Source organism: Alligator mississippiensis, chromosome 1, assembly GCF_030867095.1.
Source record: "Alligator mississippiensis isolate rAllMis1 chromosome 1, rAllMis1, whole genome shotgun sequence".
NCBI lineage: Eukaryota > Metazoa > Chordata > Crocodylia > Alligatoridae > Alligator > Alligator mississippiensis.
Genome location: NC_081824.1, coordinates 306,858,841 through 306,884,373, shown reverse-complemented (window position 1 = coordinate 306,884,373; position 25,533 = coordinate 306,858,841). Strand labels below are relative to the sequence as shown.

At 44.4% G+C, this 25,533-nt stretch overlaps 1 protein-coding gene across 1 annotated transcript in view; it reads right to left on the bottom strand.

The window, feature by feature from the left end:
• CFAP47 (cilia and flagella associated protein 47) overlaps positions 1-25,533 on the bottom strand; it is a 773,444-nt gene that overhangs the window by 689,770 nt on the left and 58,141 nt on the right. The window contains exons 12-19 of the mRNA XM_059724382.1: positions 22,898-23,087; positions 22,704-22,800; positions 16,777-16,993; positions 11,669-11,913; positions 9,690-9,820; positions 8,639-8,761; positions 7,736-7,867; positions 848-925 (exon numbers count right to left, since the gene is read on the bottom strand). Coding sequence (XP_059580365.1) covers positions 848-925; positions 7,736-7,867; positions 8,639-8,761; positions 9,690-9,820; positions 11,669-11,913; positions 16,777-16,993; positions 22,704-22,800; positions 22,898-23,087 — 1,213 coding nt within the window. The remainder of the gene's footprint in view (positions 1-847; positions 926-7,735; positions 7,868-8,638; positions 8,762-9,689; positions 9,821-11,668; positions 11,914-16,776; positions 16,994-22,703; positions 22,801-22,897; positions 23,088-25,533) is intronic.

Here is a 25,533-nt window from a genome sequence, read left to right as displayed (position 1 = left end):
AAGGGAATGCTGTAGATATAGTATATAAGTTGTGGACTCTTCATCACTGGAGGTGTTCAAGAAAAGGTTGGACAACCATTGATTGGTATGAACTGTGGGGATTTTTGCTTTCCGCTATAGTGGGGGATGCAGCCCTCTACCTAGGATCCCTTGAGCATATACTGACAACATTTCATAAGCAGAACAATGGCCGTTGTGGTTCCCTTGCTTTGCCTGCGGCAGGCTAGGGTGTTAGGGCAGTGTTGTGCAGAGTTTAACTGATGGATTGTACGGGATGGGTTAGACAGGAATGAACCTCCCTCAGGCAGTGGGGTGGACTAGGTGACCTCTAGAGGTCCCTTCCACACCTATTTCGCTATGATTCCCTATAGTTCTCTATGAAAATACTGAAGCTCAAACGTCTTTTATTCATCAGCTGCCTAGGCAGCTCATTGTTCTGGCCATTTGCTCTTCCCTGGACCACAGCCTGGAGACTGCACCACCAGTGCAGTTTCCCAATTCAGCACATTTTTCTGTTGATTCATTTCATTTCACTTCTCCTCTTGGGCTACCTTAAGAAAACCTCTTTTCTTCATCTTTATACCCTTTTCATATTTTCCTGTAGGCAAATCTCTCAGCTGTAATTTGGTCAAGCTATCATACATATATTTATTTTAAAATCACTCTCCGCAAGTCATTCCCTTTAATGTCTTTCTAAGAAAATTTTTCAAGGAAAAAATAATAAAAAATGTGAATTAAGGGAAGAAAACTGTAACACCTCCCATTGAAAGTTTAATACAAATAAAATTAAATATCACCAATCCTATCTAGAATAATAACTGATGTAATATATGATACTAATACTTACTATGTTGATGCCTACTTCAGGAGTCTCTACAGATCCACCAATCCTAAGTTCTAATGCTTTTGTGTGGCGAACTGCTACCTATTTCATAGAAAAAAAGTAAAATTCTTGGCAATTTTGTTACAACACTACTCCAACATCACAGCAATTTTACTATACTAGGCACTTTAAATAACAAATTTTAAAAATCAGCTTTAAAAAACAGACAACAGAAAGAGAGCCAAAATATTCTTTTTCAGTTTCCATGAAAGGAACTGTCCTCAATCTAAATTAATTTCAATATTAACATATTATAATAACATATAATGATAAAGTACAAGCAAAGCTATTTGTTCTCTATAACATAGAAATGCAATGATTCAGGTGTGTTACGAAGTCATAGTGTGGAGGGGCACTGTTTGTGTCTGCCACTTTAAGAGCAGAGCCAAGCAGCCAGTAGGTGCTTGATTGTGGCGACCATTTTAGATCTCTGGCCGCCCATATAAACTAGGCAGTTCGCTGTTGGCAGGGCAGGCAGTAACACTGCCTGGTTGCAAGGCTCTATGCAACATCCTGGAAGTAAGGGCAGGAGCTGTAGGGGATGGCGGCTCCTGGTCCTGGGCATGACCTAAAACTGCACCCTGCCAGGAGTGGGTGGCCTGGTGGGGCTCTCAGTGAAGTGTAAGCCCCAAGGAAATGCCAGGCCAGTTATCACCCTGGTGAAAGGTGGGTAGGGGCACCTTAACCCTAGCCCTCACCTTCGGGTAAGTTATGTAACATCAGAGGGAGTGGGGCCCAGCAAGGTTGCAGCCACCTGAGCCCTGTGGGGTGTAGGACCCTGAGGAAAGGTAGTTGGGGCCAGGCATGGCTACAGCCACCTGAGTCCACCGGGGAGGGAAGCCCCATGGTCCCAGTGAAGGGGGCAGTGTGGAGCCCCAGTGAAGGGGTTGGTGTGGAGCCCCAGTGAAAGGAATAGGCCTAGGTACATCTTCAGACACCTGAGGCTGTAGTTTGGGCCACAGGCCAAGTAAGGAGGCTCAGTCCAAGAGCTAGGGGTGAGTCCTGACCCTGGTAAGTCCTCCACCACTCGGAGGCTAAGTGTGGGTGGAAAGCAAGACCTATAGTAAGCACAATGACCTGCTGCTCCCAGGGGAGGGGAAGAGTGAGAGTCCCCATGAGACCCCTGAACACTAGCCGTGGTGTGAGTTAAGAATGCCCCGGTGAGGGGTGGCCCTAGAAAGGGAGCAGACAGGAGGGAGCCCACTGGGGCAAAGAACCAGAGGGCTGAAAGCCCAGAGCGTGTGAGCATATAGAGTTGCCCTGGAAGGAGCCAGAGCAAACTTAGACCTGGTCAGGTAATTGGTTGGCCACTACCTCAGTGAGGGTTGCAGGAGAGGCCCAAAAGATGGTACATCTACCACCCAAGGTACGAACTAGATAAAGCCTATGGCCTAAGGGGCCTACTCGAATAGGAAGCAAGGCAGAATAAGTTGTCAATGCATAAAAGAGACCCTGTGAGAGAGGGTGGAGTGTGGGAGGTTCTAGTGAGAGGAGGGCGGTATGAGTGTGTGTGAGACTGAGGCCTGACGACGAGGCCTAAGCTTGGTCTGGCTGTAAGCCAGGAGAAATCTGTCATCTGCATGCCATCTGTGAGGCTTGGGCTGCGGTGTAGGGGAGGAATGGAGCCGCAGATAGCGCCCCCTCGCACTGGGGCAAGAATGGGCAGCCTCCTGCCCTAATTAACAACTTAATTAATTACCACCAAGGCATGGCAGGCGAGACAGGCGGGCAGCGAGCCCAAAGGCAAATGGGTCAACTAGCACTGTGGCTAGTCCAGAAGTCCTGCTTTGCCACACACAGGTTAGCAAACAATAGATCTGTTGGGCCCCATCTACATGTTACAAGTATCATGCAGTTATCTGGTTCATTGTGCAATTACCTTAAGACCAGCTACATGTGCAAAGTAGATATCATGCCATAAAAAGATCCAACCAACTATAAAGTTAGACCTCAAAAATGTGTACTAATTTCATAGGTGGCTGCTATTACCTTTAATTTGCACCTGCAACAGGATCTCCCCTGGGGCTGAGAGCCCTGTCAGCTGATGGACGCTGAGTCCTGCAGCTGTAAACACTGGGTCCTGGCAGCTGGGAGGCACAGCTGCCCCAGGGATGCGTGAAACCCCCAGGCCTGGGGGATCATGGCAGCTGCAATCTCCCAGGCTTAGGGGTACGTGAAACCCCTGAGCCTGGTAGAGCACTGCTTCCCTAATCCATCAGACCCAGGGGTGCATGAAGCACCCCTGGAGCTCAAAGCTCCTTAACTGAGGGGCTTCCCAGCCAAGGGAAATTGCTTCTTGCCAGTGCAGACGAGCCAGTTTATTGCGTGGCAGGGTGCACAGTTGTGTGTGTATCATGCATTAGAGGCCATCAAGTCTTTACTTGCACACGTTGAGGGGGCCCTGGAACACTAAATAGCAATAAGCAATAATTGAAGAAGGTAAATTGAAATAACTGAAGAAGCGAAACAGGTAAATTGAAATAACTGAAGAAGCGAAACAGGTAATCAGGTAAGTGACATGGGCCTGGGTACTGCTGGGATTAGGAGGGAGGTCCATTCATCTTCAGGAGGCCTCAAATGCCTCTATACTAATGCCCACAGCATGGGGAACAAGCAGAAGGAACTAGTCCTCCTGCTAGCCAGCACCAACCCAGACATAGTGGGGCTCACTGAAACACGGTGGGACCCAACGCATGACTGGGCAGTGAATATCAAGGGCTACAGGCTCTACAGGAGATATAGGACAGGCGGGAAGGGTCGGGGTGTGGCGCTCTATGTCAAGGAGCAACACACATCCACAGTGAGTAACACTGGGTCAGAGGAGGAGCAAACGGAAATGCTCTGGGTTAGAATACAAGGGGGTCGGGGAGAAAGGGACTTAACGGTGGGGGCCTACTACAGACCACCCAACCAAGGAGAAGATCGAGACCAGGAATTTAAGTCAGCTTACGGAGATACTTAGGTCCAAGGATGTGGTCGTCATGGGTGACCTAAACTTTCCAGACATCTGCTGGGAGGAGCAGACAGCCAGGTCTGACCGCTCATGCAGGCTCTTAACTGACATACAGGACCTCCATCTAACCCAGGAGATACACAGCCCCACCAGGGGAGATGCCTTGTTGGATTTGGTCCTGGCCACGGGCAACGACCTGATACGGGGTCTGCGGGTGCTCGACCATCTGGGCGATAACGATCATTGTCTGCTGGAATTCACCATCCAGCGCAAGGTAGCAAAAGCTTCCAGCAAGGCTGCAGCCCTCGACTTCAGGAGGATGGACTTTAACAAGGTGAGAAAACTAGTGGGGGAAGCACTGAGGTCCCAGAGCAGGAGGGAGTTGAGTGTCCAGGAGGAGTAGTCGCTCCTTAAGGAGACGATCCTCCAAGCTCAAAGGGAAGTAATCCGTACACGAGTCAAAGGGGGCAAGAGGGCGCAAAGGCTCCCATGGCTCATCAAAAGCATCCAGGAACGTCTCCAAACAAAAAAAGGAGGCGTACACCCGTTGGAAGGGAGGGGCCATCACAAGAGAGGGCTATACCTCAGTAGCTCAGGAACGTAGGGGGGCAGACAGGAAGGCCTAGGCGGAAATGGAGCTGGGACTAGCAACCCAGATCAAGGACAACAACAAGTCCTTTTTCAAATACATAGGGGGGGCAAAAGAAGGTGCCAGGTAATGTGGGGCCTCTGCAGGACACGCTAGGAAATCTGGTTGTCTCACCTGACGGTAAAACTGACATATTCAACAATTTCTTTGCCTCCGTATTTCTGAGGAGGGACCCGGATATCTCCCCCACTGGCACCCCCGAGGGCCCTGTGGGTGGCATACCCAGGCATAGGGTTAATGAGGACCTTGTCAGGGAACTTCTGGAGGGAGTAGATGTATTTAAATCCACAGGTCCTGATGATCTTCACCCCAGAGTGCTGAAGGAACTAGCAGGGGCCATTGCGGGACCTCTGGCACAGCTCTACGAGCACTCGTGGCACTCAGACGATGTGCCGCAGGACTGGAAAAGGGCCAATGTGGTCCCCATCTTCAAAAAAGGGAGGAAGGAGGACCCAGGAAACTATAGGCCCGTGAGTCTTACCTCGGTTCTGGGGAAGCTTTTCGAAAGAATTATCCTGGCACATGTCCAGGAAGGGCCAGCAGGGGAGGTTATGCTCAGGGGCAACCAGCATGGGTTCATTAGGGGCAGATCTTGTCAAACCAACAAGGTGGCCTTCTATGGCCAGGTCACCAAGTCCTTGGATGCAGGTGTCGCAGTGGATATAGTCTTTCTGGACTTCAGGAAGGCCTTCGACACAGTCTCTCACCCCATTCTCAGTAAGAAACTAGGAGACAGTGGTGTTGATGCCTACATGGTCAGATGGGTCACTAACTGGCTGGAGGGCTGCACCCAGAGGGTGGTTGTGGACGGGTCATTTTCGACCTGGAGGGATGTGGGCAGTGGGGTTCCCCAGGGCTCGGTCCTCAGGCCCGCAGTATTCAACATCTTCATCAGTGACTTGGGCGAGGGGGTAGAAAGCACCCTGTTCAAATTCGCAGATGACACTAAGATGCGGGGTGAAGTGGGTATGCTTGTAGGAAGGAACAGGCTGCAAGTGGATCTAAACAGGTTACAGGGGTGGGCTGATGAGAACAGGATGGGGTTCAACACTGACAAGTGCAGGGTAATGCACCTGGGGAGGAAGAACCAGTGGCACACCTACAGGCTGGGGAACTCCCTTCTCGCCAGTGTCAAGACAGAAAAGGATCTTGGAGTCATCATTGATGCCACAATGAACATGGGCCGACAAAGTGGGGACGCGGTCAGGAAGGCCAACCATACCTTGTCGTGCATCCACAGATGCATCTCAAGTGGGTCCAAGGAGGTGATCCTCCCCCTCTATGCAATGCTGGTCAGGCCACAGCTGGAGTACTGCATCCAGTTCTGGGTGCCGCACTTCAGGAGGGATGTGGCCAATATGGAGAGGGTCCAAAGGAGGGTCACCTGCATGATCAGGGGGCAGCAGGGCAGGCCCTACGAGGAGAGGTGGAGGGACCTGAACCTGTTCAGCCTCCAAAAGAGAAGGCTGAGAGGGGATCTAGTGGCAGTCTACAAACTAGTCAAGGGGGGCCAGCAGGCATTGGGAGAGTCCCTGTTCCCCCAAACACTCCCGGAAGTTACAAAAAACAACGACACAAGCTAGCGGAGGGTAGTTTCAGGCTAGACATTAGGAAACGCTATTTCACTGTGAGGGCGGCTAGGACCTGGAACCAACTTCCGAAAGAAGCGGTGCTGGCTCCTACCCTGGGGGTCTTTAAAAAAAGGCTGGACGAACATCTGGCCGGGGTCATTTGACCCCAGTATTCTTTCCTGCCACGGCAGGGGGTCGGTCTAGATTATCTCCTCAGGTCTCTTCCAACCCTACCAACTATGAAACTATGGAAGTAGATGGAAGATAATATTAAGATTTTGCTGTTAGGTGAGGACTTATAGAAAGCAGTAACAATGGAATGGAACTCACTGGTTTCTAGTTTCTATGGCAAAAGGGAATTGGATGGGTGGAGAAAAATTATCCAGTGGGAGCAGGAACTCAAAGGAGACTCCAGCACTTAACTGGAGGCAAGTCACTCGAGAAAGCTATGGAAGAAAGAAGGTACAGCACCTAGGCCCAGAGCAATCATGCACTTTGCCAAGATATGAAACAGAGTAGTGGCTGCCAGGTCATATACCCTAGTGTAGGAAACAGCAGCAGGTAGAGAACATAGTACTGGGATCTGAATGGGTAACCAGGCCCAGTCACATGATAGCATGTATTTTAAACCTCTGAAATCTGTATTTTTCCTATTGGTATGAGCAAAGATGAATCCAGCAAAATGAACACATTCATGTACAAATCAAAGGCAGCTCAGGTATGTACTGGACCCCTAAATTCAAATCCACTTTTATAATGAGCTGACTAAGAAATGACAAGTGATCTCAAAATGCATCTATACTCAATAAGTCACTACACAACACAAAACTAAAAGTAAGAATTGATGACAGGGCTCTATTCTTTCACCACAGGATTAAGTAACTTCCACTTTTTAAGTGTAACTTGCTTGTATCATATACTGGGAGAATGATGTCCAAAACACCATCAGCCCATCCATTCAATTCAACGGTTTATTTTCTATACTGTAGAAAATTGTGCAGATGCATTTACTGACTGATCATTTCCATTCTCAAACTTTCCCTGTATCGGTATCTAACTAGTTTCTTTACTAACCTGCTTGAAACATTTTTAATGCATACAAATTATTACTTTCAGAAATATGCATTGCCTCTGAGTGTGAATTTATCATTAATTTATTGGCTGGAATGGTTTAGTTAGGGACAATCCTGCCTTGTGCAGTGAGCTGGACTAGTTGACCTCACAAGGTCCCTTCCAGCCCTACTTTCCTGTGGTCCTATTAATATTTACATTCACATACCTCCTAAAGAAACATCAGATTTGAAATTTAAGACAGTTCTCTAAATGCAATTACTCCAAATCCTTTCAAAATCCCTATTTACGTGGTAGAGTTTTGTTGGTGATAAAATATTTAACTATAATACATTAATTACAAAAAGAAAACTCCTCACTGTCAGATGTATTCATAATAAAAACTTGTCATCTCAAATACTGTATTTTAACAGAAAAGCAGTAAAGAGATGTTTTTGTACTTTTAGAAATGATACACTAACAGCTACTTTTAGGAAAGTTATACTAGATGCGGCAGGACTCGTTTGGTGAAGAGCATGATTAGTACATAGATTCATGCATGAGCATGCACACAGATACACACACACACTTTTTCAAATTCAAATACAAAGTTATTCAGTTTTTTGTACCTCTACTCTGGTATCAAACTTCATTACTGCATTGGGGGTAAAGTAGATCTTGAGATCAGAACGGCCTCCCACAGGTATTATGCCCTGAGATGGCACAATAGTCATTCCAGGTACAGGGTTTGAATCAAGAACCTTCAAATACAAGTAACATGCAACATTGATACTGCTGTAACTGTATGCTATAACAGAATTTAAGATACAATCTCCAGTCCAAATAATTTACAGTTTCACTATGTAATCTTCACTCATTATAAAATTATGAATCTGAAAATGTAGGTCAAAATTTCAGCTATTTGAAATTTAATTCATTTCCAGGGACCTAAATAAATGACCAGATTATACTGTTTCTGTAACCCAGGTTTGTAACTTTTAGGTTTGATTTTTTTTTCATAAAAGCAGCGTTTCATAGCATTAGAAAGTAACAGCTCAACAAAACTCCAGAATATCCAATACAGTGTTTATTCCAATAATCAAAAGTGCCAATTTCTGTATCACTATAGTACAAATATGGACTATAGGACCAGCTTCTTATTAAGAAAGTTTTTCTGCTTGCAAATTCTTTGCTTAACTTTCCGGAGGCTACGTAAGCCTAAAAAGTTTCTTTTCTTATTTTGTACAGCATATTTTTGTACACTTAGCATGTCTGGATGGCTTGATGTAAAAAAAACAGCATTATTAACAAAAGCAAACAACAAAGTTACAAGTTAAAACATCCATGTCAAAAAATAGCAGGAACTCCAATGAGAACATACAAATTACACGGGAGAGGAGTCTGATAAGGATAATTACACTATGCAGAAAAAAAGAATTATTACCTAAAGAAAAAAAAATTAACTGGGGACATTTCTAATAAGTGAACATGAAAAAAAGAAAACATGTACAGCAGCTCTGTTTCAAGTTCACCTGGAAGTATGCATGATTATATCCTGTGTTCTGAAGAATGGCTGTCTTGCAAGTAGTTAAACCTAAAGGAGCATGATGAAAAGATATCCTTTGTTCCATGAACTGAACACTAGTGGGACCAAGCTAATGAAAAGAAAAAAGCAAATATTTTAACACATAACTGAATATAAATAAATAAGCCAATACATTTTAAATTCACAATGAGCTACACACTGTCAGGAATATGCATAAATTAAACAGATTAGGTGCACAAAAGGAAAATGTAAAGGAAAGGCAAGATATACCTATTTCATGAAAAATCATTTAGCTTCAAAGTAACCCCCCATAATATCACAAAACAGAAATATATTGAAAATTAACATATTTTCTGCATGATCCACTTAAAGGTCAGTGAGACCATTAGATTAAAAAATGAATTATTTGCAAACCATAGTGTAATTAAGAATTTTTCCAATGCAGTATCCCGATTAACTTTGTGAAGACATATATAAATACCCATACATCTACTAAACCATTTATTGTGGTTTGCTGAAAACAGCGTAGACCATGCACTTCTTTTCCTCATTTTTTGACCCAGCAAGATGGCATAATCCATTCTCAGCCTAGTATAGAATACCCTCCAGAACGAGATAAATCTCTTCTATTTCAATCCTATCCTATCCTACATCACTATCTGGAAAATCTGAACAGGCATGTGACTGGACTGGACTGACTCATCCACACAGAACATGTTCACAAATGAGATGACAATTAGTTTTCTGGTAACTAATATACCACAGCACACATTATATATTCTATCTAACAATACCAACCCAAGCACCCTACCAATAAAAAGAGGAACATACTCAAAACTGACCAAGGAGCAGGGATATGGAGAGCAGGGTAATGGGAGAATACATCTTATTGGACACTATTCTTGGAGCCATATGTTGTTTAAAATACAAAATAGCGATGTTAAAATACATATGTCAACTATATAGTAAAATAAACATAACAAAGGAAATATTTATATAGAAAAAGGCAACATATTAAAACATTGTCTGAGTACTACCTTTGCAAGGCATTTCAGCTTAAGTGCTTTTCCCTGATGCACACATAAATTGAATTCTCCTGTTTCTGGAGAACAGAACCCTGGATGCCAAACCACTTCACACTCCAGATCTTTGTATGCTTCTACAATGCCTGCAAATATGCATAAATAATTACCCACTTAATCACTGAAATATAAAAAAGCCTAGTGAAGGTGATGGATTCATATTATTAGAGATTAACACTCTGATCTTCAAAGATAGTAAGCAATAGAATTAAATAGTTAAGATTAAATCTTATTTCTGAGTTTGCATAACAGCCACACAATCTGATTTGTCAATAAACCGCAACAAAATGTATTCACAAGTCTGTTTTACTTATGAATTGGTAAATTCATGTTACCTAAAGAGGATGTTTGAGAAAAATAAATAAAAAGGACAGATAAAAATCCATCACAAAATATTTTAAATTAGAAATTACAGTTCTAAATAAGAAAAATGCCCATATTCACAGTGCTAACTCAAACATCACAAAAATAAAGTACCAGTGTACTGGGATCGTTGGATAAAGCTTCTAACAAGTAACTAATAATGTAACTATATTCAAATAGTCTCAGTTCCAGCCTTATCTTTCTGAAAGATAGATGGCACTCCGATTTCACTGAGGTTTAAGTTGTTCTGGTTTAACATTAATTTAAGATTGGATAAGAGTGGACCTATGGAATGCTACCACACGTTGGCTGCGGCATGGTAATTTCCCACCCTTTATTAAATTAGTGTAATTCATTTGTCCATAACCTAGGTTCTTAGGCACCTCCAGGTTTATATAATGAAAGCAGCCAGATTAATTCTGTTTGAGACACCTTTGTGTAGAAACAGACATTGCCTGATGTCCCATTTGTGCTGCCATAAACAGTTAGAGCAGCACAAATGATGAGCAAATAAACACCTATATCCTTTGCTGTGGCACATCAGAAGAAATCAGTGGCACAAAAGGTAGTAATAACTCCTGGGGCTTTACTGTTCTTTTGAAGGAGAGTGAAGGCGGCCTAAACTGAGTTGTCCACACTCTCCATCCACCTGAGGCAGCTGCTCCAGGAGCTTGAGGGCCCCTCCACCCAGAGCACCTGCCTAGTTTTCCCCACTTACAGAGAGGCACTCCAGGGAATCTCAGGATGCTTCTCTAAGTGTAAAAGTTGGGGCAAGTCTCCATAAGCAGGTAAAATCCACGAGTCCCAATATGGAGGCATGGGAACCAGGGAATCCCCAGTGTCCCTGCCTCACACTGGGACCCATTTACCCAGATCCATCCCCAGAGTCTCTGGGGACTGCCTGGGTAAGTGGGAATTCCCAGCTTTCCTCATTTATGAAAATAGGTCCCTAGGGACCTCAGTGGTGGGTCTGGATAAGCAGGAAACGTCTGGATTTTCCTGCTTAACATGACCTGCCCAGGAATCTTTAGGGACAGGTCTAGGTCTAGGGGAAAGCCCAACTTTACCTGCTTACCTAGAGGTGCCCACAAAGATCCTAAGGGTGGGTTTGCATAAGCGGGGAAACACAGACTTTCCCCACTTACCCAGACCCACCCCCATTATTTCCAGAGATATGTCTGGGTAAGCCAGGAAAGCACTCTCAGGAATTAAGGGACCTAATCCTACTTTGGAAATTCTAGGGTTCACAAGACCAGGCGTCTCAAGCCCCAGGAGAACACATCGCTCTTTGTCCTACACCATCAGTGGCCAGGAAAAGAGGTGATGTGTGTTTCACCCAGTGAACAAGATCAGCTGTGCTGCAAAACTGATCCAACTCATCTGGTTATGTCCATTTCTACCCTATGTGGCCTTGTCATTGAATGGTTTTTGTTTCCAGAAAATCTGACCCAAATCTTATTTCATTTTGTCAACTGATTGTCCTCACTCAACTTTAGCCATCTTTAAACACATACACACGCAACACTTTATTGTTTGCATATTATTTAAAATAACTTAAAAGCATACCATACCTTTGGCTGGCCGTATAGAAAATGCTATTCCTTTATCTGTGATTACAGGAGTCCAAGTAAATTCAGCAAAATAATTTCTGCGATTATATAATCTAATGGTAGCTCTAAAACCTGTTTCTGCTAAGAAGCCAGGGGTAGGATTTAGAATCAGCTCTTTTGCAGATAACTCAAGAGCAACAGGAACTGATTTTGCAGTTACCAGTATATGCCCCATGTGTTTGTTGTTTATAGTGTAACTGACAGATCTGTAATATAGAAAATACGTGATCCAATCAATTATGTATACATTTGTTATTAAATAAGTGTGACACAGCATATAGTCATAAAGAGCAAGAAAATTCCGCTAAAATATGATATATGTTAAGCTTACTCAGTTATAAGGATGACAAAATACTACTATTTGTAATCGTTTACTCTCTTACTGTATAGTTGGGACATAACATTAATAAAAATGTGTTTCTATAGTTCTGATTCATTCAGTATTAATAATCAACTATACTGTTGCCTCTCTGCCAAAGGATAGCAGTTGGACAAGAAACTTGTTACCCAGAGTCAGATTATTTTCTTATGGTAAGTATTTTAGTATTTAGTTTTTGGTTTTGATGCTGGCACTGGTGTTTATATCCTGCCCTATCTAGAAAGGCTCAAAATGACCATATACTGACAGATTTCTCTTGCATAGATCTCAGCCAAAGTCTGCCTACTTTTTCAGCAAGAACCTGGTGCTTGGGATTTCTGTGTCCCTTTGTCTCTCCCAAAATCTCATGGTTCATTGCTACACTGGATGAACACTTGGCCTAATAAAGTAAATGGGTGTTTGGCCATTGACTTCTTGGGGCCAGGATTTCACCCACTGTTCCTTGTTCATAGATTTATAGATTGTAAAGAGCTAGAAGGGACCTTGCAAGATCATCGGGTCCAGATCCCCTGCACTTGGTTGGAAAGACAACTGGGGTCAGGTGACCCCAGTGAAGTGACTATCCAGTTTCCTCTTGAAGCTTTCCAGGGTAGGTGTTTGCACCACCTCTGGAGGGAGTTTATTTCACAGTCTGGACACCCTAAACTGTGAAGAAGTTTTTCCTAGTGTTAAGCCTGAAACAGGCTTCCAGGAGTCTGTGGCCATTACTCCGTTTTCCCCAAGGGTGCCCTGGTGAACACTTGTTCACCGAGCCCTTGATGTATTCCCCTGATGTAGCGAAAAGCTGCTAACAAGTCCCTTCTCAGTCTTCTCTTTTTTTAGGCTGATGAGGCCCAAGTCCCTCAGCCCTTCCTCGTATGGCTTGCCTTGCAAGTCTCTGATCATATGGGTGGCTCTTCTCTGGACTCTCTCAAGTCTTTCCACGTTCTTGTTGAAGTGTAACGCCAAGAACTGGCCACAGTACTCCAGCTGCAGTCTCACCGATACTAAGTGAAAGAATCACTTCCTTGGTTTTGCTTGAGATGCATCGGTTAACGTATGCCGGAGTATTGTTTGCCCTGTTGGCTACAGCATCGCACTGACAGTTCATGTTCATACTATGGTCTATTATTACCTGTAGGCCCCTTTTAGTTGAGGTGCTAGTCAAATTGGCGCCTCCGAGCCTGTATGTATGTTGAGATTTGTTCATCCTGAGATTGAGCACTTTACACTTCTCAGTGTTGAATTTCATCTGGTTCTGATCTGCCCAACTTGCCAGCCTGTCTAGGTCCACCTGTATCTGCAGCCTCTCTTCAAGCGTGACCACGATCCCCCATAAGTTGGAGTTGCCCATGAACTTGGCCAGTGAACTCTTCACTCCCACATCCAAATCATTGATAAAGATGTTGAAAAGCACTGGACCAAGCACAGACCCCTGACGGACGCCACTGGCCACTTCTCACCAGGACGACAGATCCTTTCATTAGAATTCTCTGGGTCCTACCCCACAGCCAGCTTCCTACCCACTTAACTGTCAAGCAGTTAAGCCCAGAATCCTCCAATTTTACCGTAAGAACATCGTGGGGTACCAGAAGCTTTTTAGAAATCTAGGTATACAATGTCAACCTCCTCTCTCTTATCCAGGTGTCAAGTTACCTGGTCGTAGAAGGAGATGAAATTGGCAAGACAAAACCTACCCACAACAAAGCCATGCTGGCTGCTGTTCAGAATCCTACCTTCTGCAAGTATATTGCACATAGACTCCTTGCTGAATTTTTCCAGGATTTTCCCTGGGATAGAACTTAGGGTAATTGGCCTATAGTTGCCCGGGACCTCTCTCCTCCCCTTCTTGAAGATGGGCAAAACATTGGCCCTCTTCCAGTCTTCAGGGACCTCCCCTGAGCCCCATGAGTTTTAGAAGAGTTTCACCAGAGGTCCCACAATGACTTTGGCCAGCTCCTTCCACACTCACAGATGAAGTTCATCTGGTCCTGCTGACTTATAAATGGCTGACTTTTTTAGCTGATCATGCACCAGTTCAATGTCAATGGTAGGTAAGCAGTCATTCCCACCATGCACACCTTCTGAACCTTATCTAGTATGATTTTCCCCTTTGTCCAGTGAAATGCCGAAACAAAATAGTCATTCAGGAGTTCAGCTTTCTTCTGAGTATTGGTAACCAGCTGTCCTGAGTTGTTAAGCAATGACCCCATGCTTCCATTTGTTTTCCTCATGTTCCTTACACACCTAAAGAACGACTTTTTATTGTCCTTGATTTCCATTGCTAGTTTAACTTCAGTTGCCACCTTGGCCTTTCTAATCTGCTCCCTACAAGTGCGGGCCATTGTTGTATAGTCTTCCTTGGGGACTGTCCCAACCTTCCATTGTTTGTATGTTTCTTTCTTCTTTTTCAAGAGGACCACGATATCCCAATTAAGCCAAGAGAGCTTACCAGCCTTTCTGCTACCTTTCTTCCACATGGGAATGGACTTCTTTTGGGCTTTGAGGATCGTGATCCTGAGGAATGATCACTCTTCATGCACTCCTTTTATCTTCAGTCCCTGGTCCCGCAGTGCTTCCCCTACTATTGTCCTGACCCTCTTGAAATTAGCATTTTTGAAGTCCAAAACTTCAACTCTGCTAGCTGATTTGCCTGCCTTGCGACAGATAGTGAATGTGATGGTCTCATGGTCGCTGCTATATTCAAGTCGCTCAGCAGATTGTCTCCTTTGGCCAAGACCAAATCAAGGAAAGCATGATCTCTGGTTGGCCCGTGCACTTCATGAGTCAGGTAAAACTCTTCGATACAGGTGAGGAAGCAATACGACCGATCCAACTTAGCTGAGTGTTCCTCCCAAGCAATGTCTGGGTAATTGAAGTTGCCCATGATGACCATGTCCCATGTGTGTGAGATCTCTGTCAGTTCTCAAGAGGACTCCAGATTGAGCTTCTCCCCCTGGTTTGGTGGTCTGTAGTATACACCTACAGTTAGGTCTCTCCCACCCCCAGCTTGACCTGGAGGATTTTGAACCACTCTGCTTTGGAACTGATGTCAGCCTTCAAAGAGGTATACTGCTCCCTTACATAGAGAGCTACACCTCCACTTTTCTTCCCTACTTGGCCCCTTCTGTGCAGAGTGTAGCTCTCTATGGCTATGTTCCAATCATGTGAGAAGTCCCACCAGGTCTCCGTGATCCCTACTAGATCGTAATGCCCACTGGACAGTAGGAGGGCATTTGTTCCTGCTTTGGACCTCAGACTTTCTACCTGGGAACCCCAAAGCCTTTACCTTATGCAAAATTGCTCAGCTACTACCTGGGTGATCTGAGGGGCAGGGGAAGATGGCAGGGGAGGATGGTTAGTTATAAAAAAAAAAAAGAAAGAAAGAAACTCTCAAAAAAGTTTGTCTTTCTAGGCAAAGGACATTCAACACTACAAAATTTCCTTAATGGCTATAATAGTATCATGAACACTTCATCCTGGAACCTAGTTTACACCAGAAAAAAGTTAATCTATATAGCTACCCAGGTTGAGCTGCATCAATAAGCTCTTAGTATAAACATAATGGGCAGAATTATTTCACTTTCTGCACCCAAATAACAGCTTACATCAGTGTACCTAACTGTACATCACTAAGTCCTCCCATAGGAGGTAGCCCTTCCTATGTTTTAGCCTCAGTAGCTGAGTGGTTAGGACACTCATGTAGGAAGTGGGCAACCTAGGTTCTAAACCCCGTTACCCAGAGGACATCTGAACTTACATCTCCTCAAAGCACTGGGCCATAGGTCAGGCATTTACCTAGTTCCCTCTCTAGACCTCCTTATGAAGTTGAACCACTACACCATAAAACTAATACTTATTAGCTAACATAGATGGAGATACGTTTCTTTTTAATTGAGAGCAATGATCTAGGGTAAAATACAAGACATGCTACTTTCCAGAGCAACATCCATCTCACTGAGCTGCATATGCTTTAGCTTATGCTCTTCTTCCTTGCCCCACATATCTCTTTATCCTGATTGCTGATTGTTCAAGAGCCCAGCTTCAAAATGAGTGCTAAAGAAAGGTCTGAGTACAGGGTGTAGGCGTGGCTGCTATAGATGTTTAGTGAGATATAAGTTCCAACCCTCTCTGCATGAGGTAGGGACCTAAAACCCAGGTCTTTGGCTTCCTTGGGAAGTGCCTAAAGCTGTTATTTAAGACATCTCCTCCTCCTCATTTATCCAGGGCTTACACTGAGGTATGTGTGTGTATATATAGCCATGTCCCTGCCCAGCCAGCATGTACATACTGCACGCGTTGAGTAGCCTTGCGAATGTTTACTTACCTACACCATATGGGTGCCAAAAATTGTGTTTACACAGCTGGAAAACTGCTATTTGGACAAGTAGATAAAATAGAATTCTTCCCCCAAAACTTGTTCCCCAAAGAAACAAGCAAAAAATTCTTTGCAATAGTTCTGCATTTAAATTAAGGCTTTTTCCAATATAAAAATGCTATTAAATAAAAAAAAAGTTATTATAACAGTATCACTATACTGCCAAAAAGTATGCTCTGTAAAGCTGTCCTTTGTCTTTACACATCAACAATCCACAACATATATAACACATACAAAATTAGTATTTTCATCTTAATGTGTTTTAAATTATCATGAGAAAAATATCTACATTTTGGTAAAATCTAAAATCAGGAGACAAGAATGTGGCCTTACTTTTGAAAACCTCCCAGGATGCTTGGCTCATACACAACTGGAATATATGTTTTTGAAAGAGGTGGCACCACGTGTGACAATGGACTAGTCTGCTGCAGCTCCTCACTTGCAATTTCAACTTGTATCCAGATATGCACAGACAGATTATTGATTATATGTATTTTTTTGATAGATGTAGAATACACACAAACTTCACCAAAGTCTATAGTAGAGGGACCTACAATATATATGAAGTGAGATCTTTATGTAATAAAAGTAAAGAAGTCAAAATCACAAACACAAATCTATACAGTTCACTATTTATCCATCCATCAAATTACAAAACTTAGGCTTCTGGCAGACATTAAGTTAGACATGCAATTGGGATCTGACAAATTCCATCTTCAGTTGCAAAAATTCAAGTCAATCTTGCCATGCCAAATGTGCGTGGAAGGACAGGTGATTTTTGACATCTGGGATAAAAATTCAGCATGTTCCAATCATGCAATTGATAGCTTCCGCATGTGCCCACATGTTCAAATGGTGCCACAGGAAGTGAGATATCGGGGATCAGACCCCGATGCTTCACTTCCCATAGCATCCTTTCAACTTGCCAGTGCCTGGGGAACCTGGGCTCTCAATCCAGGACCTCCCATGCCCAACAAGCTGAAAGCCCTGCAGTGCAGTTCTGTTGGCTCCCCCTGCACTGGTATATTCCCAACCTTGCTAGGAAGTTCCACATGCAGGGCTTTTAAAGGAACTGGGGTGCAGGGAACTGATGGGATTCCCCACACTGAAACTTTTAAATGCCTTGCTGTGCAGCCCACAAACAACGGATCTGATGAAGTCCCTCCACCTGCACAGAGATACACCATGGGGCTTTAAACTTGTCAGGAGGGAAGGCCTGGGATTGGGGTTGCACTGTAAGGCTGGTCATCTGCCAGCAGGGGTGGACCCCACAGTGAAGCTTAACATGCCACATATACAAACTAAAGCACCAGACAGACCAGCCAGAAAGATGTTCCACATTACATCTGAAATGTCTTTGTGGCTGGTTTGCCATATTATGGTGTGATAAATTGGTTGAAAGTGTGGCATGTTACAATTTATCAGGAAATTACCACGTTAATCATGCAATAAATGTAACATCTGAAAGGGACCTACGTATGAAAAATAAATAAATCCACAGGACTAGAGACAAAGTCAAATTAAACCCTGGGGTCTAATTATGCAGTTCATAATTTAGTTCCATATATACATCTTACTTCCATCTCTCTAGTCTTAAAATAGCTTTTAAAGTATCAATGGATTTGTCTACATGACATGTTTACTGCACAACTGATTAATTAGCTGCACAGTCTCAGCCTCTGTATATACACCCATATTAGGCTGAAGTAACCTAATTTACTCTGCAGCAAGATAGTACTTGTAAATACAAGTACTATCCTTCTGTGGAGTACAAAACTCTGCAGCAGGGCACATGGAGACACTGCCCGGCTGGCTAGGGCATGGGGGTGCTTCAGTGAGGGGGCTGCCTGCTGGCTAGCCCTGCACTGAAGCACTCTTGTGCCCCAGCCAACCCCTCCACTGCATGTTGAGCCAGAGGGAGCAGCCCTGGGCTGGCAGGCTGACCCACCAGGCCCTCTACCAGCATAGGCGGCAGAAGACCGGGGATAATAGGGCTTAGCCCCCCTGAAACATGGGGCAGCAGTGGCAGTGCAGAGGACCACAAGGCAGCCCAGGCATGGGCTCTGGGAAGCTGCAGGGGGGGAGAGGCGCACAGAGACACAGACACACAGCCACAGCCTGCAGGTGGCCAGGAATGCAGCACAGTGGTGTGCGGAGCTGCAGGCTGGGGCTCTGCACCCCGCTTCCATTGCCCCGGGCAGGCAGAGAACACAGCACAGCCAGTGTACACCTCCCACAGCAACAGCAGCAAGGCACAGAGCCCCAGCCTGCAGTAGCAGCCCACCTCCACTCCACCCCACTCACAAATCCAGGGGGCACATTCCTAATCTTCCCTGATTCTCAATGGCCCTGACTCAAGGAGCTGCATCTAGTTTCACACCTGAGAAAGGGACTTCATCTCCAGCTGGAGCAAACCAATGTAACCCACAATGCCAAGCAGCATGGCAGTAAAGGCATTTATTGGGACAAAGGCCAGCCAGACACAGATTCTCTGCTTTTCCTCATCCAAAGGGGTTAAGCAGTCCCTCCATCCTCAATCCAGCCCACACTGCCCTGAGCATCCACAAAGATACTCAGCCCTTCCTTTTCCAGTCTCTCCAGCTTCCCAACGCTCCTCTACTTTTCTCAGTTCCAGATTCTTCTGGCCAGGAGCTGACGGACTCATTTCCCAGCCTACTTTCCCACTATCGTGTTTGTCTCCCCCATCTCACCTTTGTTGATATGTCAACAGAGCTATTCAAGACCGTTGAGGTTAAAAGTCCATCTTGTCTTATCCTGCACATAGCCAGACCTGGTACTTAATTCTTTATTCTCTGTGCACAGGCTAGTAAGGTAAACTGAATTACACAAGCCTCTGGGCACATAGCATAGAGAGGCAACAGAATGCTTCTGCAACAAGAGGTGTCACTTCCAAAAGCCAGATTAATATGTCATTTGTGATGCAGCTGCTACCAAATTAAGGGTTTTGGATCCTTGCTTACCCTATAAAACTGAAGTGGTTGCAGGGAGAGGGAAGAGTTAATGCAGGTCTTGGTAGTGACACCTCTCTGAGCAGCATCTGACCAGCTGCTCCTTGCAACCAGAGACTGGACCCCCACTCACTCCATTAGGTGCCCCAGGGCACAAACTATCAGGCATGCCTCTTCATGGTAGAGATCAAAGTGGGGGCTTAACTTGTGTCACTTTTGACAAAAACATTGGCCGCCACTAGTTTAAAGTCCCTTACTGTGCCACAGCTTTCAAGCATAACTGTTTAATAAAAATAATAATGCAGCCTAAGGCAGTGCTGTTGAACATAATGATATGATCATGTTTATGAACTACTCTCAGGAGCAATGTGCACTTTTTACTCTCTAGTCTGAAAGGAATATATCAAATACCCCAGCAATTCTGATGCAGGATGAGGCCCTTCAATCCCCAGAAGTTCCTGCCTGGCTTTCCCCTCTTGCACAGACACACACCAGGGAATCTTGGGGTGCATCACTGTAAGCAGGGAAAGACAGTTTCCTACTTGCAATGATGCAGGATTTCCAGAGCATCTCTCTGTAAGCAGGAAAAGTTGGGATTTCCTTGCTTAGAGGAGCACCCCCAGGATTTCCCTCCCTCTCCCTGCTATGCAAAGTGCAGGATGATTACCTACCTCCTATAGCAGGCAAACTGAGTTATACTAAGACTTTTAGTCCAGGCCTTACCAGAACTAAGCAACAAAATTGAACAGAGCACCTTCTGTGGCACAGGGAAATGTGAGTGCTGTGATTGGGCACTAGGCAAGCAAAGGACAGCAGTTTCCCTATAAGGAATGTGGCTGGTACAGTGCCAGGGGATTGGTGCACCATATAAGGAATGCTTGCCATAGAGCCAGAGGATTGGACAGTTTGGGATGAGAGAAGTTACAGAAGTGAGGGACAAACAAAGGAACACATGTGTGTTCTGTGCTGCCACCCTGAGGAAACAGGAACAACCTTGGACTTCTTGTTTGAAGAATGAGGAATCCAGAAACTAACATCCAGCACACCCAGCAGAGGATCTGAGGCCGGTACCACCGAAGGTCACTGCTATAATGCCTGCAGGAACTGCTTACCAGGTTGTATTGCAAGGAAGAATACTTGTAATAAGCCTAGGGGTTTACTATTTAAAGATCACTTGATACCAAATCAGAAGAGGGGCCATGTCAATCCTTGGGGGTCTCTGGTAAAAGGAATCCTAGGGGCGACACCTCCCCCCCAACTGAACGAAGTGTAGGGTGAGAGGAGAATTCCTTCCACTTTGCTCAGTGTGAGGAAAGGGAGAGAATCCACAGTCCCTGTTCTGTGTGGGACAGGGGTTTCCCCACATCTGGCTCCCTGCCAGGAGAGTAATTCACCCTCTCCCTACATATATACATATACACACCTTCCACTTTGCTCAGTGCAGGGAGAGGGAGGGAATCCACAGATACAGCTGTGCATGGAGCAGTGCCTGGCTCCATGGGGTGCCCCGGATGCTTGGCTTCACTTGGGGATCTATTCTTACCCCACACACCCTGCGTTTCTCTCAGCAACAGAGGGAACCCCTAACCGTGCTCTTGGCAAGGCAGGTGTTTCACTGCATGCCTGGCTCTGTGTTCTGGGAGTATTCCTCCCCCCACCTCTGCCCAGAGTTGAGAGAGGGAACCCATAGCACTTTGCTCCATGCCTCAGGAGGGCTTTCTTCTGCTTTTCTGAGAAAAGTGTACTTGACAACTAAGGGCTCTGTTCACAGCCTTTCCAGATAGGTGGCCAGTGAGGTGGGGGAGGGAGAAGTGCAATCCGGAATGCCATTGGACCCAACAAACACCTATCACCTGATGTGCTATACATTCAAACTAAAGCTTGATAGAATCCAGCTAAAAAAAAAAAAAAAAAAGTGTTCTACATTTTTCCAGCAGCATCTTTGTAGCTGGCTGGCCATTTTTATATCTAGATAGACATTTTTATTGGGGAATAATTACATTGAACATGTAGTCAGTCTAAATATATTGCACAATTAACCAGTTAATTGCATAGTTAACATAACATGTGTCAGGGACCTCAAGAGGTCCAGATCATTCTGTTAACTTATGTGTGCTTATTATTTACATTTCTATCAAATCTGCATTCCCTGTGAACTTTACCAGTCGTATGCTACTACATCAAGTGTCTTATGGAAGTCCATGTATGTTATGATAATAGTTCTCTATACCAAACAAACTTGCAATCTCACAAAAAAACTACCAAGTGTGTCTGACAAAACCTAATCCCTATGTTCCAAATCAACAGCAAACGTGCGTGCAATATGCAATTCTCCACATGCCTAGATACTACCCAGCATATTGCAATTTTCCCACATCGTGTAATGTGGGGTCTTTAGGAAGTACAGAGTCCCATTCTTTTTCATGAATGGAAGAACTGTCGAAATTGTTTTCTTTATTCTTAGCAATACAATTTGTACAGGAGATGTAGAACAGTAAAAGCCAAGGGGTTGTAGATGGGTGTAGATGGGTTGTAGATGGGGTGTGTGAAAGTCAAGCAGTCACAGGAAGGGCTGAACAGAGCTAAGCAAACTTTCTTTCTACACACAATATACATAAGCACCGTGTTTGAATTATTCTAGCTGCAAACAATGTTTTATCTTAAAATACAGATCAGTAACCACTGAGGTCATGTTACTAATTAACTGTAATTTTTAGGGGAATTAATACTATAGCCTGCACAAAAAAAAGATAAATACTTCTAGTACCAACTCTTACTATTGTATTCCATTAGTATTCCATTTAGCTTCTAAGTAGGGGTTTGTCCTTCACATATACAACTTTCCTACTGAAATTTGGTCCTAGAACAATTCTGAAGATATCAAACATCTCCATTCAGATACTATTCCTTTCTAATTCCAAGAACTTTCTCTTTGAAGGCACCAATAAAAAGGGTGCTCCTACCAGTATTAATATCATTCCATGTATTCTCTTTAGAGAGCGAACAGCATCTGTCCCATGATTTTACTCATTTTTCCAGTGGCATATCTTAGTTTGATTAGTTTATAAAGGTAGATATCTTCCAGAACTCCCAAATCTAAGTTTACCTCATCTTAGTACTGTCTGCTCAGGTACAGGACTGATGACTAAGCATTAATATGGCTAGTAAAACTATTTTTTTTTAATTATCCTCATATTATTTAAGGCAAATATTATGTTGCACAGATTACATTGTGGAAATAAATTCTTTTATCTTAGTCAAATACATTTTTGTAATAAGTGGAAATCTTACCGACAAGTATCTGGTGAAGTTGCTTTGGTGTCAAAGTTAAATTACAATCTTCCTTCTCTTGTGGAGAAGCTGGCACTGCATTAAGCCCATCACATACCTGTGCAGAATCACAAACAATGTGCTCTCAAAGTAAGATCGAAGTTGTTATTCTCATGTTTCAATGTATGTTAGGCATGTTTAAATATTTAACTTACTTCTGTGGGTGAGGATTTAGATTCAATTGCTGACAGCTTTCGACTAGTTAGCAGGCTGTCCTCATTTAAGGGAGAAGTTTCTGGCTTCAATTTCTCCTTCAGTAAATCTGTCATTGAGATCTTTGGTGACTTGAGCCCTGCTCCAGGTTTTAGTCCTATGTTTATAGGATTGTTAAGAATGTTGTACTGTCTATAAAAAAATACAGAAAGCCAAAAAAGTTAAAGTCCAACTTTCTGAAAATTTAGCAAATGTTCCAAGTTGTGTATAATAACAATTACTATGTTGTTCCAATTACAAATTGACCTTTTTCTCTCAAAATGAACCATAAAAATTAATCTTGACTTATATGCAGGTTTGACCAAGAGCTGGGTCCAAACAATTGGGTTATCATCACACTATACCCCTGCAGAAACACTGAATGTATTAGTATATTCATTTCACTGTTGATGGAGGAAGCTGTTTTTCTTAGAATTCAAATTGAAAACGTGGGATAACATACACATTGGTCAACCTATAATCAGAATAATATGATAATTAAGATAGGACATTCTTCCCCTCTCTGCTTCCACCTGTGTGGGCCGGGAGCGGTCTGAGGCCCTCGGGGGCGCGCGGCGGGCTGTGGTCAGCAGCCCTGGCATGTGGGTCGGGGAATGCAGGCCGGCGGGCTAGAATTAGGCACGGACGCGTAGCGGTTGATTAAAGATTATTTTACTTACACCGCAGATGGTTGCGGTGCAAGCAGGAAAAACTTGCTTGCGTTGCAGTTACAGACAGACACGTGGAGTTTGCTAGGCTCCACAACACAAACTCGAACAAGACCCGTAGAAAACTTGAGCCTCTTAAAATAACTCGGACAGAGCTCTGGATAAACACACTCACGAAGCTTGCTAGGTTCCGTGGAACAAGCGCCCAGGGAAGGGGTTCGTCGAGGGATCGCGCTCGGCAACGGGGAGAGGCCAGAGGTTGATCAGACCCCTATAGCCTTCTTAAGGCACACACTGGGTCTGTTAGGCTCCGCAGCACTTATAGTTCTTCACGAGACGTGAAGTCCTCCTCCTCCACAAGATGGTTGTGGAGTCCTCCAACTTGGGCGGAAACCACTCAAGCCTCTTATACGGCTAGCAAGCCAATCACTAGCCGCCACGTGGGAATAATTTAGAACTGGCCAATAGTGGGGAACAAATTTGCATGCGGGTGGCGGGAACTCCTTTGCACCGGGGTTTTCTCTTTGCAACTGAGAAATGCACCCTGCAAAGAAAGCTCCTCAAGGCGGGAAATAATTTAGCAGTGCCGAAGCGTGCGCACACAAAATCACACCCTTGGGTTGTGACATTCCCCCTTGCTGAAGGCACAGCTGAATTATGCCATACACTCGTTACTCGGGTTATCGAGAGCTCTTACCACGGGTCGTCTAACTAAACGGATAAACACAAAATTAGCTAACATAAGAAGTTCGTCCTCCAGGGATCGAATTAAATAATAACCAGCACAAATACATATACACATAATCAGATTCATAACAAAGAACTGCACGATCAGGGCTTCAGTGGGCGTCATGGCGAAGTCACGCGTCAAGCCCTCACTTCTTTCGATGAACTTATCCTTCTTGGGGCTTCTCTCCGCCACGCACTCTGAATTCCGGATCTTTAAACAAAACTCTCAAAAAATAAGTTAACGTATAACAAAATATTTACAAAATTTCCATGGAACTACACTATCATTTTTAAAACATAATACAGGTGTTTGCTACCTCGAAGTACCCTCTCTTGCACACTCAACTAGATGAAATCATCGAGGAGCCATCGTCCAGTTCTTCTAGATAACGGAAACCTAACTCATAGGCCAGTTGCCATTGGCCTGCATCCCCTAAAATCCGAAGTTGCCGCTTATTGAGTTCAGAACGCTGTAGGAGAAATGCAAACATGTATCGCTCCTCTGGTGTTCTCTGTGGCAATGATGGAAGATCGGATTCGCAGTGTCTTGCGCCTTGAGCCTCAGTCGGGTGTCGACGTTCCCGATCACTGGATAATCTTGGCTCTATCAGGATACGCAGTCGTGACAACTGACGAAGGAGGTTACTCACGGGTTGGTTCACCATTGGGTTAAGCAGAACCCGGAGGACAGCAATGTTCTTTCGCCCATAAACCTCAAGACAACTATCTACGCTGTGAATGGTTACTGGAACGGTTCCAGGATCTCGTAGACGACGGTGAGGCCATGGTCTTATTCGCTGGAGTGATGTCAGTCAAAGCGCACATGCTCTGGGGTTCCAGGCACAGCACGAAACTCCGATGATCACTAGCATAAGTTGTTCTGCACCGGTATGTTCTGGCCATCCGTCATGCCACGCGTGGGCTTTCTGACCGATCAGTCCTGCAACAAGCGCTGGCAGTGGAATAGGCTAGTGAACATTAACCGCTACTATGTCGATGTCAGTGACATGTCCTCTACTCCACGAAGCTTGTCTGACCAAGAAGCTTGCTTCTTCCTGGTTCAGCAGGTCGGATCCAAGTTCCACGACCAAACGTCCCAACCATACAGCTAGAGTTTCTTCAGGTTGGATTCCTGATTCTCTGCACAACTCCGGTAGTTCAGTTCTGGTGCGAGCATAGTAGGCAGTAGCAACTCGGTTGGT